Below are 20,781 nucleotides of genomic sequence, written 5' to 3'. Positions count from 1 at the left end.
CTTCTCTTTGCTTCAGAACATGTCCTCTATTTATGTATCAATACTCTAAGTTTCTTAGGAGTTAAAGTAGATGATTCTTAAACCTTTTCCAACTTTCTGAGTCTGTAAGTCTACAATGGTTCTTATAAATAGTACTAGGTCTAGAGATTCCCATCAAGCTTCTCTTATCATTAAACCTGAGGGCATTCAAAGCTCCTGCCTTGTGAAAGTCCAAGCAGGTGAACCATATTCCATTTCTTTGTTTTTATTTCATTCTAAAGCAGAGAAACAGCCTGTAAGCAGTGCTTTACAGCCTTTCAGTATTGAGAGACTTTCTCTTAAGACAACGAGTAGCTTTGTGCCAGAAAAAAAGGGGGGGAGGAAGAAAAAAAGAGGAAAGGCCTTGACCCTTGGTCTACATTCAGAACAACCACCACAAAAAGCACCTGATGAAAGTTGTGTATAGTATATAGTGCCAATTGCTAGTCTACTGCTGTGTGGAATTAATATTGACTATTCGACTGTCTCAGTTCTGTGAGATGCTTTCCCAGCAGACCTAACTTTAGAACAGGTTGCATTTGGTTTATGCTGCATGAAATATCCTCTTTCCATTTGACCAATTTGTGTTTTTTTTGTGCAGTACTCGAAGGTAGCTATACCTGTACTTCCACCAGTGCCGGAAGTCCCAGACGTGGGGGCATTAATAGTAGGTATTTACCATCAAACTAGAGAAAAAGTCATCTGTCCAAACCAAAAGCATGAAAAGCACAGACTTCTGACTTGACTTGCTAGAAGGGAAATCATTAGAAACACATCATTTTAAATGTAAGTGTAGTTATTGTCACCTGTATAAAAGTCCTAATAATTTCAATATACCCAAGGGTACACCCACACCTTTTGTTAACATTGTACTTCACATTTCCTTTGGAGCAGAACACATACTTTGTGTTCACATGACTTCATCTTATTGTCAGAATCAAGTGGGCCCAGAAAACATTTTCCATCTACCTTCAGAGCTTATGTTTGTGTCAATTCTTTTGAGCCCATTTCAATGAAGTGCTAAAATGGAGCTTCATGATTAAATTAGTTGCATAATGATATGCATTACATGGTTGAATCTTGGTGCATGAGTGATATGCAACCTTTTTTTCAAACAACTGGCAAGATCACAGAATTTTTATTTAGTTTTCATCACTTGGATGAGAGGCAGCAAGGCATGGGGGATAGGGAACCAGATTTGAAACCAAGAAGACCTAGTTTCAAGGCCTGCCTCTGACATATACTGACTGTGTGATCCTGCATAATTCATTTACCCTGGTAGGGCTCCACACAAGTCTCTTGACTATATGTTGCAGGGAAGGTGCTAACCTGAATTGGTAGAGGAAGTTTCCTCACCTAGGTGATTCTTAAGACTAATGAAACCACTGTTCTAATACCTATCCATATCCCTTTAATCTCAGCACTATCACTTTCTAGGGAGGCTAGACCTCAGGAGTAGCAAATTATGCAGATCCCATAAATTGGTGGATAACCCCATTGCTCATTTCTTGCACACTCTCTTGATAGTTGGATGGCCTTTGCTGCCCTCCTCTCCTACCAACCACTGTTATTCAGTAGATAGGGCAACCACGCTATTTAAATTTCACCTTATTCAATTGAAACATGCTATTTTTCAATGCTATAATCCAATATGTAGTTTGTTAATTAAAAGTAAAGGATTCTTCTTTTATTACTATTTTTCTTCATGCATTAAGAAATTCTGTTTTAGCAAAAATTAAAGCAGCACCATGATTCACATAATGAAAGAACTTTACTACATGTTGCCAGTGTGAGTGCCTAAGAGAAAATGTCAACAGTTGTTGAACTGAAATTCATTCTTTACTTTGGACAGAAATTAGAAATACAGAAATACATGAAGATGTAAGACAGTAGCTTTTCTAATCTAATTTTTTAAACCGCTTCAGAGAAATAAATTTCCACTTTAATTGACTCCTATCCTATCAAGTACCTCTATGACTACATTGAGCCACTCTCCTCTTCTTAGTGATTTTCTCTCCAGGAGATAACACCCAAGGTTGAACTTTCCTTTGAAACTGAGGAAAGTCTGTACCTGTCATGAGGAGAGGCAGAGTTAATATGGGAACATGTGGTATTTTTGGTAATGGGTTAATCATGGATATCATAGCTGGTAGGAACATTAGAGATCACTGAGTTCCCTACCATCATCTTACATATGGAGAAACTGAGGTCCCCTGATTTACAAGTCATTCTTAGGGCCACTCAGTTGTTAAAGCAGAAATTAAAACACATTTTCTATGACTTTAAATACAGTGTATTTTGCACTACGCAATCAAAGATATAATTTTGGGAGTGAGGACAAAAGACAAGAAGCCCTCAAGATGAATACTATTTGCTGGCTTGACATTTTCTCAGAGATCTAGAGTTCAAGCTGCTCAAGATTTGGATTAAAAGCATAGAGGAGGGATGGAGTGCAGAACAGAGAAAGGAAACGAAACTATAGTCATTTACATCTTCATCAGACCCAGAGGATATCTTTTATCCTTCTTCATTCCATTCATTTCTATGTTCTACTTTCTTTCTGAAGTCTTTGTTGGTCACCCAAATTGAAGATCAGTCTATTTTTTTATGAATAATATTCTAGTGTTCTCTTTCCAATAAATAAATACATAAATAAAGGGAGAAAGAAAAAAAAGACCTCCTAGTAAGTATTCTATACAACTAGTAGAAGCCATCAAGGAATTGGATGATATTGCATCTCAGAGAAGCTAAAATCCCACATCCTGATTCTCCCATCCTTACCCACCTGGACCTCCCACTAATTTCCAAGCTGCTGATGTTTATGGGGCTCTAGGCAGCCCCCAGGCACTTTTAAATCTGCTGGGTACAGTGCAGGCTACCCCAATTCAATCATTTTCTACCCAAGTCCTGCTGATAGTGAGAAGTCCAAAGCAGGAAACTATAAGTGTCAATATTAGAGCCTTTGAATTAAAAAAGAAAAGAAAAGGCTCAAAGTAGTTAGTCTTTTGGTATATTGGCAACAACAAATTAAAATAAAGCATAATAACAAACTCAAACTCCAAAATGGTGGTTGAGTTCAATTCTGACTCAAGCCTTTCCTAACTCCCTGAAATAGGAACTGAAGGAAGACTTGGTGGACAAAATATCCTTTTGCTCTCTTTTTTATTTCTTTTTGCTAGACATAAGAACTTCCAGTGATGAGAGTATTGTTTTTAGAAACTGATGTTCATTTGAATTGGGGATTACCAGCTCTCATGGCAATGTTTTTATGTTCATATTTCATATTCTGGCATAGCCTATCTCAGGGCACAGTGCTTTCTGTTTTCTGTGATATAATCAGAAAAACTTGAAAGTAGCAGAGGTTCCCAGGGAGAGACATTGGAATAAGGTGTTAGTGTCAGTTTTCAGGCACCATCCTTTCCATATGTAATCTTTCAAAGGAATAAGTTCAGTGTTTTTAAACAGGTGTGAAGGAAAGTTAGCATGCTACCCAGTACCCTCCAACTATTCCTTACTTTGGAGGCTGGGGAAGCACATCTCTTGTAGCAGGCTTTGAAATCTGAATGAAATTCTCCACTGCCAAATTAGCACCTTTCTCTGTTTATGTTGCAGTTGTGAAATATATGCAGTAGGCTCCTACAACAAACCACAGTAGCGGGAATGTGGGAACCTAGAAGGAATTTGATGGTTGTGAACATGGCAAATTACAGCACAGTTCTGTGGCCGATTTCTCTCCCCTGCTTTCTAGGGTGAGCCATTGTAGCCGAGGGCTTAGTTTTGTCATCCGTGGCTTTTCTTTGTTGCTCCTCAGACCTCTGGCTTATAAATGTGTGCTCAGGAAATTAACTTAGGGAAGAAGAGAGAAGCTAAGTAGAAAGGGGAAAAGAAATTGGTTTAGGGCATAGTTTTCTTATGGAAAAAGAAAAAAATACACAAAGCTAGAGTAGTGCACTCTTTGTAACTGGAAAATTACAGCAACTGCAGGCCATCTTATTCCTGTGTTTGGATTCTGAGGGCAGAGTTTACTCCCACTCTGATCACAGCTTTTAAGTATGGACCCTGCCACATGATGATTTACCAGGAGGGGTTTATATCTTTGGCCCTTAGCCTATAGATTTATGCAGTGTAAGAGGCTGAAGGACCCTTCTGGACAGTCTCGGGGGTAACTGAGAGAAAGAGTCCTACTTATAAACCGTTACAAATTGGTCCTCCGTAATGGCTGTAGTGTTGATCAGACAATATAAGGGGGCCCCCAGTGGTTACTGGGATAACAGCTGCATGTAAGTCAACCACTGAACATTTGCTTGTAGCCGCACTAGGTTTTTTTGTTTTTATTGAAGGAAAAGGAGCATAAACATGGGACATACAGTCTGGAGGCTGCTTAAAGGGTTTCTCTTGTTTAAAGCTTATATTGAAATGTCAGTGTCTTCTGTTAAACTAACAATTGCCATGTTGAGCTTGTAACTTGAGTTGTCCGTGAACATCCAAATGGTAACAATTTTATCGGTTTTCCCAGCAATAAAAGTAGCAAATTAGCAGATGTGCGAGCCCAGGTTTCAGAAGTCAGAGGGGTAGAAATAATCCACCCCTTTTTAATTGGCTTTAGAAGAGAGTGGGCTTTTATTCTTACAGTTTCAAGTTTTATAGCTGACTCTCAAGCCTCCTACTAAGGTAATGGATTGCACCTCAATTACATTCTGCCTCTCTCCATTGAAACATTTAATATTTGAGTAAATATTTACATTACTATCAGCCTCCTCTATGTAGAATTGATTCCTGTTTACATTTATGTACAAATGTATCACCTGAGTGAGGATTAACAAACGGAAATAATTAACTTAGCTGAGATTTCTACATGCAGACAGTAAAATAATTTCTCAGTTATGTCAAAATCATCTTCTGTTATAGCTTAAAGTGGATACCCATGGAAAGGCTGTTTAGACCGCCTGTTCATAAAATATGATAGTGTTTGGTTCTGGTTTCACTTTGGTGGGTATTAAATCATAAGATCAAAAATTTTAGATTTGGAAGGGATTTTAGTTATCTACTCTACTCCTTACCCCTATTTAGAACTATATATGTACAAGTCTACACACACACACACACACACACACACACACACCCCTATATATACAAAGACCTATTCAGAATACCAACAGAAAGCCTTTGGTCTAGAAAAATACAAATTGATTTTGAAAAGTAAATGTCCTTCTTTTCATTCATGTAATTTACTTGAACTGTAATTTTCTTTTTTTCTCCTTCTGGCCAGTCACTGTTTTTATACCAGTTTGGTTAGAAGTATTTAAAAGATGATACCAAAAACTGGGGGTTGTTATTGTTTGTTTTTTTTTAAGATTCTATAGGAATGTTTATTTCTTACATATAACTCTTATGGAACTGCACCAGCTCTCTAAATAGAATATCTTAATGGCTATTAAATGAATTGACTCTGAATCTCACTTTATTAAATGAGTGAGACAGCATTTTCCAATTATTGTCAACCACCACCTTCCTAAAAAACAGATGATTATTTTGATTCAATTTTTAAAAGTTGTTTAGCACTTTTTTCTGATGTATATATGCATGTATGCCATGTTTATGTGTGTTCTTATGTAGATATAAAAAAGAAAAATTTCCAAACTGAATAAAATGGCTTATTAGATTCTGATCCAGTATTTCTTGTCAGTTTTATTTGAAAAAGGAACTGTTGAATTTGTCACTAGGTGAATATCTTTTAATTAAAATTAAATTTGGTTCTAGGCCCTAATACTTGTCCTAGTGCATCTTGTTTGCTAAGCAGGAATAAGGTCAGACAAAAGCTAATATGAGAATGGAAAGAGTGACCAGACTTAACTAGATTTATCAGGATTTTAAGAAATCCCTAGGAAAAATAAGATGCAGAATTTTAACTCAGTTCCAGCTAAGGTATGTCCAGAATAATACAGAAGCATATTTCTGCCAAAGTAAACAGATATATTTTTCTTAGAGCTAATTTTCAAAAATATTATCAAATATGAATGAATATAGACTTGTCACACTTACAGAATAACTTTTTGAGGTCCCTTATTTAATTTTTTTTATATTATCTATAATCAGTGATACATGTTTCTGCATGGTGGAAAGTAGGGAAAAGGCAAAGGAAAGATAAGAAGGAGATATCAAAGATATTTTAAAAGAATACCAGTGTTTTTCAAGAGATGGATATCAAAAATATTTTTACAGCACACTCATCAAGTATTTTTCATTATCAGAATATTGTTTTGTGCGTGTGTGTTACAAACATTTGCTGGGTGTCTTCTATAGTTTTATTTTCAGATTTGTTTGCTGTGATCATATATCACATCACTGCATCAGAACGACCAGCTTTGGGTGAACTGGACATGCAAAAATCAGTTATAACACCTAACTCATATTTACCATTACAGTTTAGAGGCAGATGAGTACTGGAAGAATCTAATACAGATAATGAACAGAGGTTTTCACAGTGCTCTGTGTGCCCATCTTGTGAGTCAAAGCCCCAAGCTTGGGTTCAAGAAAATCAATCACCTAAGTACATGATAAGAATACATAACTAGACAGAAATTCACATGAAAATGATCTGAACATCAGGGCAAGCTACAAGTACACAATGATTTGCCAATATAATGTATTGACCAAAAAAATGACATCAATAGAACTATTGTGAACAGAATAGAAGAAAATGATAGTTTCATTTGAGTATGCTCTGAGTACACATCTGGAATATTGTATTCTGGGTGCCATATTTTAGGAAGGATGTTGATAGACTACCACAGTCCAAAAGAAGAAGATAAAGAGTCACTCCTTCCAGCTCTCATATTTCATGAGTAATAAATCATATTGAAAATGTGAATACCAATGACTTCCCTAACAAAGGAGGATGTCCATAACTTAGTATTGGAAGGGAGTGTGTGTATGTATATGTGTATGTGGGTATGTGCATATATATACCCACATTTCTATATCTACTTTATGAATTTCCATGGGCACTACAAACAAGAGAGCTCTAGTGTTACTCACTAGATGGTGATTCTTTAAATCCTAGCTAGTTCATAAAAATGGTCTACAAAGAGAAGGGGTTTGCTATCTATATAAGTAAAGAAAATATCCACATTAGTGAAACTATCGACCCTTATTGAAGCATTGATGACATACATGTAGTCATAATGATGGTTATGTTATTAGCAACAGTTTTGATTGAGAAATGAAAGAAATAAAGCTTTGGGTTGCCATAATTACACCAAAATAATAATATGCAGCATATGGGAAATAGAAATTCATTTCAGTACCACTAATACTGCTCCTGATTAACTTACTGACCCAATTACCTAATATACAGCAGCATCCCTTATATTCTTCAATTTCTAAAAGAAGGTAATATTTTATTTTTGGCTCTAGGGGGAAAAAAGGACCAAAACCTCTTGATCATGTATAATCCTTAAGGCTTTTTGTATTACCCCCTTGTCATCTCAGTATGCACAATTAAAACCCCTCTTACATAATTATAATCAAGGAATTTACTGTGCCACCCAAATACAGAGTAGGTTTTTATGTCTTGGAAATGTAGACAGTACCGGGTGGCTTAATTAGTGCTTTGCTTCTCTTTTTATGAATTCCAATCCTCTGCTTCTAAAGACTCCTACTTGTTTGAGAAGAAAGATGAGGAATACAAATAGAGTGATTCTACTCCTACTTAGCTAATAAGAAGTCATTTTGTAATTGGGATTTTGTGATGCTGGCATTACCAGTTGGCTCACCATTTACACAAATCATGTTTCCTGTGAACTGAAAGAAGGAAATGTTTGCATGTGGACATGTTACCCATACAATGTGTCTATGTAGTTCATTGCTTTGCCCCCAGAAGATTTCACTGTAAATGTTCCTTGGTAGAGTTACTAACAGTCGTGTAGCATAAAAAAAGGGAGCAGCTTGTTCATACATGGGTTTTCACAAGAAAACCAAGAAACAAGGGTTAAATGTCTCTCAATAAAGAGAGATTTTTATAAAGGCGTTTCCAATGCCACTGATTTTCATTGTTTATGATAATAAATTGAAATGGGACTTGGGAAGGAGACAGTATAAGGATTTTAATCAAAAGAAAATCTATATCAGAAGAATCAGGAAAATTACTTTTATAAGGAAGAGTGGTTAGAATATTACAAAATGCTATCTAAGAGCAAAACTTGGGTAAAATTTATTTGATTTGCCATGTTAAATATGTGTAGCTTTGCTTAGGATAAGTAGAATGTGGGAACTGGAAACAGCAAAGATCTTTCACTTAAACATATTCTTTTCCCAAATTTTAAGTGAAAAACGTTGTATAGGAGACTCATAAAAATATGCTAATTTTTTTAAAAGCATGTATTGATTCCAAATGGCAGTACTATCTTCAAGTTATATCATATTTAGGCTGACAATGTTTGCAATATGACTTCATGACTCAGTAATTTAGGTCTTTTTGTTCTATTAGATTATTGTTTGATGAACTTTACTACTTTAACATTCATTCATTTTTTTCATTCAACAAACCCTACATAGCTTCTCCATGCAAGACAAAACATCCAGGAAGGCAGTTTCTAAACATTGCTTAGGGAATTGATCCTTTTTAATCAGGATTGGAGTATACAATTAATTCCTTACCTAGGAACTGTTAAACCCATCCATCTAATAGAAAATGTTCCTAAGTTAGCAGGAAATACTTAGAGCTAGTGAAGAGGTATCTTGAATGGAAATGTAGTGGATAAGAGAATTTCAGGGGGGAAAAAAATCTAGATGAAGGAAAACATTAAATTTGAAAATGTAAAGGAAGAAATGAACTCAGAAAAGTACTTAATATTACTCATTTCAGAATGGTTAAAAACAACCTGAAGATATAGGGAATAGGAAAGAGGGCCAATAATTTTAGGAAGACTAAAGAAACCTTGTACTAAGAATAGAAACAGATATTTTCAGAGCCACCTGGCTAAGAAAACAAGGAATTCTGGTAAAGGGCCGAAAAGTAGAATAGGAAAGGAAACTACAGAAAATATCTATTCTCCTTTGACAAAGAGAACCAGATGTAAGGAACTTTGCACTGAGAAGTATAACTATTCCACTATCCACTTTTTGAATGTCTTAGATATAGTTCCTTGGGTCATCTCCTGAAAGTATGTAGTGCTTAAAAAAAAAAAAAAAAAAAAAAAACAATATTTAAAGTCCAAGACACTTCTAATTCTCAGTATTCTGACATATGCTTTTTAATAAGCAGTACAATAAAATTTATTTGTCTTACAATAAGATATACCTTCTTATTATTCGAGGGTTTTTTTTAATTTTAACATTGAAATTCCCAATGCTTTGTATCCAGAGGTAAATAATAAACATTTTTAATTTGAAAAAAAAAAAACATATAAATTAGAGAAGCATAGAATAGATGTTTGCTAGGAATATCTTAACTGTATGATAAAGAAACAAACATGGTTAAAATATCATGGTTTCTTTTGATTCCTTTCCTTCCACAGATGAAGGACTGAACCACGAGTGCAAACTCTGCAATCAAACCTTTGATTCCCCTGCCAAACTTCAGTGCCACCTGATAGAACATAGCTTTGAAGGAATGGGAGGCACCTTTAAGTGTCCAGTCTGCTTTACAGGTAAGAAAACCAAGCTTGAGAAAACTCTGGGGCGTCTTAGGGCGACATGATGTCTTTCCTACAAATGCATACCTCCCATTGATATGGCCTTTTGCAGATATGACTTTAGGTCAATTTGGGGGAAGATGTTTGATTTCTCCATATTAGCATTATTGATCTCTGCCTACTTAAAGCCTCAGATAGGGATGGAGGTTAAGCATCAATGTGCACAAATGGCATTTCAAGTTCTTCTGTCAGAACTTTGCATTTTTCCAATTGCAGAATGAGACCCACATTTTGTTCACTTTTATCTGCTTGATGTTAAAAGGTCACCAAGGTTAAAGCTGCCTGCAAACAGCTGTATTTTAATCACAGATGTTCAAATAGAAGTATGGTGCTATTGTTCACACATCTGCTTTTCAGATGGAAGAAATTTGATAAGCTATTCCATACAAGAATGAGAGAACATTTGGGGCGGGGGAAGCGGAGTAGCTATGCAAAAATCTGAACTGAAAAACAGATAGCATCTACTCTGCTTTATATGCAAGCATTTTTTAATTTGTTTTTTAAAAGTAGATTTTAAAATAAATTTCTTCTTTTACTAGGAAGTCCTTATTAAATCTCATGATGTTTTCATTAACTTTATAAGAAGAAAATCAGAAGCTACAATGAAACTTAGGATAAATGTGACCAGATATCCCATCTTTTGTATGCTCCCATAAGTGAAAGTCATTTTGTGGAGAGTCCTTTGCATGATTTATTTGCATGATTCATTGATAATCAAAGATCCCTCAGCTCTGTCCATCTCTCCCTACTTATCAGAAAAACAAAAATATTTGCTTCTTCTAAAGAACTTGATTTTGGGAGAGGAAGGAGGAGATGATTCTCACAAGAAAACACTAGGTACCAACTATTACTTCACTGTATTTAAAGTACAGATTATTGTTCAATCACAAATTTTAAAAGAAAGGTTATTTTCATTATTTGATTTAAGTGGTACCTGAGAGTGTTGATAGTTCTGCTTTCATTAATTTGTCTAAGAAGGACCTTCCTTTAGGAATTCCTTCATTCAACCCTCTTCTTTGTTATCATGTTTACTGTGGATCCTACCAGGCTTTTTAGATTACATGAGTTACCAAGGAAGGAATGTGACATCAGTAGGATAATAGCCTCATTGAATTAGAACTGCAAGGAACTTTAAAAGCCATCTATATTAACCCTCCTCCAGTTCCACACCCCACCATTTTGTAGATGAGGAAACTGAGGTAGGTGCCTAGAGAGTTTGTGCCCATGATCTTACAGGCAGTTAGTTAGTAGTCAAGAGTTAAATCTGGCTCCTCTTATTTCAAATTTAATGTTCTTTCCCACTCTATCATGTTCTTCACACATACATATAAGAAATAATTTTTTAAAACCAAAACTTAGAATATCTTAAGATAGAAATAATTAAGAAATAAGTTGAGGGCAAAACTCCTTTCTAAAACCTGAAAAAAACAACTTCACAAAATACCACATCATATTAAGATCCCTGATAAAACAATCTTTTACTAGTAGTAAAATGTGTGAAGATAGATGGAGATTAGTTGATTCTGATTTATATTAAAATCATCTTTTTCTTCCTCCTCTTTCTCTTTTTTTTCTTCTATCTCTTCTTCTGCCTCTTTTTCTTTTTTCTTTTTCTTCTTCCTCTTTCTCTACTTCATCATCTTCATTGTCTTCTTCCTCTTCTTCTTCTTTTTTCTTCTTCTTTCCTTTTCTTCTTTTTTTTTTTTTTTTTTGCTGATGGGGCAAAGATACAGCAATGCATTCATCACTAGCAAAGATATTTGATGTGCCATCAGACCTAAAATGTATTAGTAGATCTTGAAAGAATTTTAGAAATGACAATGAAAAGAAAAAAATCTTCAGAACAAAGCATGTTATATGGAAGAAGAAATCTGAGCAGTTCTTTAAGATAATGAGAAATGTGATTAAAATGTATGACTCACAAGAACAATATTCTAATATTTTATGTTGGCTTGCAATTAGAATAATTTTAATGATTAGAGTGGAGTCAAAGTCAAATGCCAGCATCTTTAATAAATCCTTTCCCTGCCTATACAGATTAATATTGTAGATGCAAACTTTTTTTAGGTCACAGTGCACAAGGCATCCATCAGAAGTCAGTTCTGCCAACCCAAACACTGCCTCTGGCATATACAATTTAATTATTAATAGTATGTCTCCTAGGTAAACTGTTACACAGTCTTAGGGCCTTGTTTTGTAGTCATTAAAATTGAACATGTTTATATTATTGAAACCCTTGCATTCAGTGTGTAGGCAGAGTTGATCTTAAAGTATCCAAAGAGAATTTACCTGCCGTTGTGTTTCACATTTATAGACAGTGCCCCAGAGTAGCTGTGGGATATAATTTTTAGCATTAACACATTTAAATAGAGCACTGTTTGCTAGCTACAACTCTGGGCAAATACAATAAACAGAGCTTTGGCATCTAGGCTTTCTTAACCTGTGGGTTGCTGGGAAATGAGTCCTTTTTGTTCATTCTCAGAGCTGCTCATTTGACAATTTCCAGCTTTATTTTTTTAAGTGAATTGTAGGGAGCAAGGCATCTATAAATCTTTCCTTTGCTGTTGTTTGGATTGAATTAGACACAGAGTAGAGTTCATCTCAACAAACAAGAGAAGGCAACAGTGGATAAATGCAACTTCACTCTCACTAGTAACATGGCCCCAGTCAAACTCAAGAAAGAGGTGTGTCAGCTGTACTCCTGGGCCTCCTCTGGAAACTCAGTGACTTAAGGCATTTGTGAGATGAAATAACTTAAAGTTCACCCTGCTTTTTATCATTGCAGTGTTTGTCCAAGCAAACAAGTTGCAGCAGCATATTTTCTCAGCCCATGGACAGGAAGACAAGATCTATGACTGCACACAATGTCCACAGAAGTTTTTCTTCCAAACAGAGCTGCAGGTAATGTCCCCATGAGAAGGGCTGAAATAGAATTTGGTTTTTTTGATTGTAAGAAATGAAGTATTTTAAATCTGGATTCATGACATCATTCATCCTGGGTTCCCCTCCCCAAGGAGAAGTGTGTGTGTGTGTGTGTGTGTGTGTGTGTGTGTGTGTGTGTGGAGCAAGGGGATAATATGGTTTTGGATTAACAGATAACCAAAAATAGCTTGCCCCTGACTCCTATCAATTCTAAAAGAACTAGAATAGGTATTTTAATGGACCTACTCGTGGGATAGAGTCAAGGGTCAAATTTGTGGAACCATTTGTATCAGGCTCCCCCTTCCCTAACACTCACCTTCTGGTATGTTTAGTTCCCATTGAGCCACCACTTTGATAAGTAGGGTACCCATAAATGTTCTGGCCTTAGGGGCTTGAAATTAGAAGGGAGAGAAAGGAAAAAAATATAAAATTTTCCTAATTTCTACTCTTGAATAGAATGAGTTCACTATTACTTAGAGTTTAAGGAAAGTTGATCTATTCATATCATAGGGTTCATTCTGAACAGCTATTATGTGGAAGCAGATGTTGGTCTTTTGTCTCGGTTATTTCATCTGTAAAATGGCCATATTAATTCTTGTTCCAGTTTATCTCCCTAGACATACAAAATGAATTATGTGAAATTATATTGCCCTTTTTGTTTAAGAAGGGAAGAGATAAGGTTATTAGTGACTGAGTGGTTTAAGGTATCGTTACCAACTTATCATAGTTTCTACTTACAGTATTTGTCCTTTTAGGCATTAACCTACATGTAAATAGGCTATATTAGAAAAAACATATAAAAGTATATATGAAAGAATAGGTAAACTAGTGCAATGGTCATAACATATTACTGGATACAGTAAAACTGAGTTTAATACAACCATTTCTTATCATTTCTAAAAAGTTCTATTATGTTCTGATTACTAATGAATGGGAAAATGAAGAGAAACAAATCTTATATATCACTTAGAAGGAACTTTTGCTCTAAAAAAAATCTGATTGACAATTCTATTTTTCCTTTGTCATTCAGGAATGTCCAATGTCTGGGAGACTTAGTTAATGTGACTTTTGGAATAGAGTTAGATTGTTTTTAGAGATGTTTAGGATCACAATTGTAGGACTGGAGAGCATCTTCTCATTTACTTAGTCCAAAACACTAAAGTACAGAGAAGGTCACTGAGGCCTAGAGAATTGTTATGACTTAACCCCAGCTCCCACAGTGCAGAACCAAGATTTTAACCCAATGATCCCATTGCAAGGGCAGCTAGGTGGCCTGGCAGATAGAGTGCTGAGTTTGGAGTCAGGAAAACCTGAGTTCAAATACTCTGAGCAGGTCCAAGAAGAGAATGAGAGAAGAGGGAACTAAAAGTATTAAGGATTCTCTTCTTAACTCGGTAGTCTAGTTTCTATCCTGATCATTTGACTAAAATTACTCTCTCCAAAGTTACCGATGGTCTCTTACATATTTAATGGATTTTTCTTCAGTTTTATCTTTTTTGACCTCTCTGTAGCATCTCACAGATTCCACCTGGGTTCTTTTCTTTTTCTTCTTCTTCTTTTTTCCTTAGTGTGCTTTTTCACTTGGTGATCTCATCAGGTCTGATAGGTTTAATTATCGTATATCTACAACTAGTTTTTCTCTTCTGTTGGAAATTGGAAACTAGATATTCCATAGATATCAGTTCATTGTATCTTTCCTTCCAAGCCCATCTTTCTCCTATATTCTTCAATTACTAAGACAGAGTTGCCAAACTCAAATACAAACCTTTCCCTACATATTGACTTAGAAAACCACAAATGCACATTATATGTATTGTATTGTATTTTTACTTATTTTATTAAACATTTCCCAATTGCATTTTAGTCTAGTTCAGTCTGAATTAAGGGAGAGTCCTGAGTTTGGCATCTCTGTTCTAAGGAACCATCATCCTTTCTGTTACCCAGGTTTACAGCCTCAGTCTCTTGTTCACCTGGCATGAACAATCAGCTGTCAAATCTTATTATTTATGTACAAAATTCACTCACATAGGTTCCCAATTTTCCATATGACATATCTCCGAACTTAATGCTTTTCTATTGGCTGTCCCCTATGTATGTAATGTTCTTCATCCTCACTGCTATACCTTATTTTCCTTGCGTTTCTTCAAGATTTAGCTCACACCCCACTTCTAAGTTTTCCTGATCCCTCTTCCTCTCAGGCTACCTTCCTTCAATTCAATATGTAATTTTTATGTATATACTCTATTTATGTATTTACTGTCTTCCCTATTAGAATATGAGATACTTGAAAGCAAGAGCTGTTTTTGCTTTTTCTTTATAATCCCATCATTTTTCACTGTGCCTAGTATATACTTATAAGCTTAATAAATACTTATTGATTGACTGCACCTAAATCTATGATTTAATTCATGTAGGGAATACCTAGTGTACAAATTCCCTCTGCCAATGCACATTGGTAAGTTATTTGTAACATAGAATTAAGCATAGATAATTTTCAACATTCTCTCTTGTAAAACCTTGTGTTCCAAAATTTTTTTCCCTCTTTTCCCCTCACCTCCTCTCCTAGACGGCAAATAATCCAATTTATAACATAGACATATAAAGTTACCTGAAATATTAAAGGTTAGCCAAAGTTTTAGCCAAGGTCACAAATTAGTTTATGAGAATCAAGATTCAAACTCAAGGCTTCCTAATTCCAAGATCTGGCCTCTACCTACTATTCTATGCTGCCTTTCACTTTGAAGCAGTGTATAGGATCTGGGGAGTTAAAATAAGCAGTTGAAAATACAATTTTTGTGCTCCATATAGGAGCTAGACCAGTAAAATTTCATTTTTCTCTTTATTAGTAGATGTTAGCCCTTTGAGATGTGTAACCTTCATTGTTTCCACTGCCAGAATCCCAGCCCCTAGCACAGTTTTGGTGTGAGGCCCAGAGGTAATAGAGCAGATATAATTAAACATATCGATCAGGACCCCAGGTTTTTTTTCAAGGAACCCCCAGTGATATCTTAGGATACCCTAGGGTTTTATGGAATATAGCTTTTGGAAGTCATTGTTTTCTATTCTCTTCATTAAACTCTGTTCAAATAGGGAACACACAACTCTTCAGAAATGCTTATGATCTCAGTGGCAGACAATACAATTCAAATCATTTCTGACTCATTCATTTTAATTCAACCAAACATGTCCTGATCTCATAAGCCAAAATGCTAGCTTGATTTATATCTTGAGGGTGCAGTAGTAGTTTGGTATCACCAGGACTAAAAATCAAATGTCCATTGTCTGGATAGAAATCAAGGCTGAGCTGATAAATCCCCAGTGTTATAAGTCTACATAGCTGCTGCTATAGAACTACAAAATTAAGAGCTTGAGATGAGAATCTGATAATCTGAACCCAGTGTATTGCACTGGTATCTATATGTTGCCTGGGCATGCATGGCATATGCTATAGTGCCTGTGCTTTGCTATATGTTACTCATCAAGCATCAGTTCTCACTTTAAATTTCCTAGTTTTGTGGTTCCTTAATTTGAGGTTATAACCTAAGGAATTCTAAGCCTTCTGCATTTGCATTTATTATTCCAGTTACTGTTATATTGAAAGTTAGAAGAAAGAATTAATGTATTTTTTTTAATATTGATTTTTTTTTTCATCTCCTGTGTAGAGACTGGGCATGTTAAGTCTGGGAAAAACACAATACATTTCTATTAAGTGAATGAAATTTTTTTTAATTGAGATTGGAAAATAACATGTCACTCCAAAAAAATAAAATGTATTTGCCAAAACAAGAGAGGCAATCCATCCACTTTGGTGGCAGTTACTTAACACATAAATTAATGATTTTGTTTTTAGCCAATGAAAATTTGTCTTTTCCTTGGTGGGCGTTCCCAGAATACAATTACTATCTCCATCAATATCTGAGGTACATAGAGTTAAGAGTTAGAGAGTCCCTAAGGTTTCTAGCTTTGCCTTCATCTGAAATGCTCATCATTGCCCACCAGACTAAATAAAATAAATAAAGGACATTAACTAAAAAATATCTTTTCCTCCCACCTCTTTTCCACCCATTGAGAAAGAAAATGTAACATAAGTAGTCAATCAAAATAAATACTTATGTTCAGATAGATATATAGATACAGATATGTCTATTTCTAAACTCTGAGTCATCACCTGTCTGTCAAGATATCATGTGGATAACATTTCAACATGAATGCTTTGACTTCATTAGCATTCTAAATTAGTTTTTTAAGAATGTCAGGTTGAAGATCAATTAATTTGATCATTAAACTATGGAATAAGCCTTAGAAATCATTAATCCAACTATTAGATCTTACAAATAGGGAAACTGAGGGCTGAAACATTTAAGTAACTTGGCCCAGATCACACTGGGCAAAGATTTCAAACCAAACATGCATGTTTGAAGAGTAGGTATAACTATTTGGATTCCTGAAAATTCAAACAAAATAGATTTTCAGAAATAAATTTTTAATGAAAATTATCTCAGAAGAATCAGAAGGAAAGGATGAATGTAGGATAGATTGCTCAAGGTAAAGATGTGATACATCATTATGACTAGTTTTGAGAAATACAAATGATTTTGTGACTGTATTAAATAACCTCCATATCTGAAATTTTGTGTGTATCCAATTTAAAAGTAGAAAAGCCCTGTTTTGCTTGTGATTCCTTCACAATGTGTAATGACTACCAGTTTGCAATGTATGGTCTTGGGAATTGAGAGGTTGTGTCTTGCTCAGTATGGGTAAAAGGAAGTCCTCTTGACAACTTCTAATTCGGTCCTCTTGACTGTGAGACTATCTATTATTCCATGTTACTTCTCCAAAAAAAAAAAAAAAAAAGTATAGACAATGAAATACTCTGTAGCACATTGAGAGTTCAGTGGGAGTTATGCAATCTTCATTAGAATAGCTGATAATACTCTGGGATATTCTCTTATTATCCATGATCTTATCCTTATGCTTTTGGCCATCATACTTGAGATCAGAGATTGATAATGAAAAGGAGCCTGAGAAACCATCTTTTTCATCTATCTCATGTCACAGAGAAAGAAGGTGAATCTCAAGGAAATCAAGTGACGAAATCACTGATGTAGCCATGTTATTTGAAGCCAAGTTTCCTGACTCTGTGACCCATAGATTCTGTAACACTTTCCACTGCACCAAGAGTGCAATCTCTGTTGTTCAGAATAAGAATTAGAAAGTCACCTTCCTGAGAGCTGGGACGATTTTTGTTTTGTATTGTATCTTCAGAACTTAGCCAGAGCCCGACACAAAATAGATGCTTAATAAATTCTTGACTTGATATTCAACATAGGGTATACATTTTGTCAAAGTGCTAAATGTGCTCTTCACACCATTCCCTAATGCTAGCTGACCACAAGAGCTAAACATAAGTCTAATGATTTAATTTCTACTTTTTATAAATGGTTCTTTCCACCTTCTATTCCCCAATTCTCCCAGCTGGAAGTAATCTGCCCCTTCTGGAGGTTCCTTTGCACTAAGTATTTAAAAAAAATAGAGCTGCTACTGCACATTTTGTATTCTAGTACAATGGAAATAGCAGTGGATATGAGAAGATTCAAGCTATTTTCTGGCTCTGCTATTTTATTATCCACATGATCTTGGAGAAAAGTTATTTAATTTCTCTGGGTCTCAGTTTCCTCATTTGCAAAATGAGGAGATATATTTAGATAGTCATCATAGTCTTTTCTAGTTCTAAAACTTATGATCTTGTCTCTTCCTTTTCTTCCCAACCCTCCACCCAACTACACACAAACACAGCAAATACCCTCTATTAAGCTATAAATTCTTTGTGGAGTTTAATAAATGCTGATCAAATTGAATTGAATCACTTTCATTTTCTTGGCAAAGACTGGCCTTCTTTTACAGGAAGATTTTATTTACTGATAAAGATCATAGAATTTTAAAGCTGAAAGGGCTTTAGGAGCTATATAAAGGATGAGGACTTTGTGGCGAAGATAGGTTAAATAAGGTATCTGTGGCCACAAACTTAGTTAGTGGCATAGACTAGGCTAGAACTCTGATTTTCTAAGACAGCTTTGTATAAGTGATAAGGAAGGCTTTTCCTAAGTAAAAAGATAGCAGCATTATAAGACAGGAAACTTGTGGCACTCTTTCTTTGATTATATATTTGAAGAACTAAATTATGATTTTTATATATATATATATATATATATGTATATATATATACATATATATGTCTTTTTAAACTGATGCAAGAGAGATTTTATACAAGTTGATATAAATTAAGCTGAATAATAGTTAAGTATTATCCCCAGATCTTTTTTGTTTGTTTCTTTGTTTGTACTTGTGTAACCTAGAAATCGGATCTGTTTTTCTGTTAGTATTTTAGAATAACACATTTTACAGATTAGCTGATTTTCACTTTTAGAAAATAGAGTCTATGGTTCCAGTAGTCTTATGATAGAGAGACCTATCTGCACCCCAAGAGAGAGGACTATAGGGATTGAGTATGGATCACAGCATAGTATTTTCACCTTTTTGTTATTGTTTGCTTGCATTTTTCTTTTTAAGTTTTTTCCTTTTTGATCTGATTTTTGTTGTGCAGCATGATAATTGTGGAAATATGTACAGAAGAATTGCACATGTTTAATATATATTGGATTGCTTGCCTTCTAGGGGAGGGGGTGCAAGGAAAATAGGGAGAAAAAATTTTGTAAGACAAAGTTTTGCAAGGATGAATGTTGAAAACTTTATGTATGTTTTGGAAATAAAAAGCTTTAAAAATAAAAAAAAATAAAAAAAAAAAAAAGACAAAGCCTAGACTTAAGGATATTGGGCAAGAGGGAAGGCATGAGGGGAGGAAGAATTCCTGGAAGTAGCAAGTATGAATGACAAGTTAGAAAGGGACAAATGGCCAACTAAGAGTGAGAGGTCCAAGTGAGTTCTCCCAGTACAGATTTTGTCCTTTGGATAAATGGGAGGATCAAGGAAGGGGAGAAGAAGATTTCTAGACCTGATTTCTGCTCACTGTAATTGTCCTAGTAAATAGACTATTTGCCGATTAATGAGTACTATCAACCCACAAGTCCAGACATTCATTGATTTTGGCTAAAATAGCTCCACGTGAGTACTTTTGAGAGCCACATGCACCACATAGGTGACGGTTGTTTCTCCAGGATAATAGAAACCTTTCTTAGGATGGAAAGGATAACCTGAAAATTTGATCAGACTCTTCCTTTTATTTTTCTAATGTGCTTTAGAAACTTTTGCCTTTTTTATAGGGAAAAGAAAAGGAAAATGTGATCTTTGAAGTCTTTCTTTCTACTTGCATTTTCATTCCCAGTGCTTAACAAAGTGCCTAGCATGTAATAAGCACTTAATAGATGCTCCTTGACTGACTGATCCAAGGGTGTAAAAGGAATTGCCAAGATATGATCAACTGGTCTGTTTGTAATAGTCTTCAAAATGTGTTGCTTTTTTAAAAATCAAGGCAAAGTCTTCCCTAATTGCTGGAGAATTGCTACCTTTCAGATTGCCACAAATCCACAGTCATTACAGTCCAATAGGTCTGTATATTACCCTCCCTTCCCAAGTGACATCATGATGAGTTGTAATGGTCTTGGCAGAGCTTTTTGGGAAGAAAGGCAGTTTGGAAAAAAGATTGCAAAGTATTACCAATAGTAATATAACTATTTTCCAGTAGACAGGGTTTGTAAAGCAACTAAATGGTCATTAGAGAAAACTCCAAAATTCATGGTCTTGCTTTTAATTCCTAACTTTATACAGAGGTAAAAGAAACATTTTGTTTAACCTTTCATGCACAATACTGATTTTAATCATATGGGAAACATAATACCTACTTGTTAAAGAAACCTCTTCCTAACCTAGAAATTTGTGGACTTTTCACCATTGCTTCAGTTACTTGATAGATCTCTAATTTCATCAGTATGAGGAGCTCCCTCCATTAATTTAGATTGCAACCTGTCTAGTTGACGGACTCACAAGCAAAGAGAAACCACCCCAAAGGACAAACTTGTAAATAGGTCTCCATGATTCCAAGTCTAGCATATCTGTTGTTTCATAAATTAATTGGAATTAGATTCCTAATTTTTAAATTTTTTTTGGTAATTAAGCATTTAAAAATTTT

The 20,781-nt window shown here is 35.1% G+C and overlaps 1 protein-coding gene across 7 annotated transcripts in view; it reads left to right on the top strand.

Moving 5' to 3' along the window:
* Positions 1 to 20,781, top strand: part of ZNF521 (zinc finger protein 521) — a 354,900-nt gene that overhangs the window by 307,248 nt on the left and 26,871 nt on the right. For 5 of the 7 annotated variants that reach the window (XM_074276897.1, XM_074276901.1, XM_074276898.1 and 2 more), the window contains 3 exons: positions 620 to 685; positions 9,537 to 9,668; positions 12,499 to 12,614. In XM_074276897.1, the coding sequence (XP_074132998.1) occupies positions 620 to 685; positions 9,537 to 9,668; positions 12,499 to 12,614 (314 nt within the window). The remainder of the gene's footprint in view (positions 1 to 619; positions 686 to 9,536; positions 9,669 to 12,498; positions 12,615 to 20,781) is intronic. The other 2 variants (XM_074276900.1, XM_074276899.1) reach the window with 1 other exon arrangement.

Source organism: Sminthopsis crassicaudata, chromosome 1, assembly GCF_048593235.1.
Source record: "Sminthopsis crassicaudata isolate SCR6 chromosome 1, ASM4859323v1, whole genome shotgun sequence".
Lineage (NCBI taxonomy): Eukaryota > Metazoa > Chordata > Mammalia > Dasyuromorphia > Dasyuridae > Sminthopsis > Sminthopsis crassicaudata.
The sequence above is the reverse complement of the archived record's forward strand: the minus strand, read 5'-3'. Positions and strand labels throughout refer to the sequence as shown.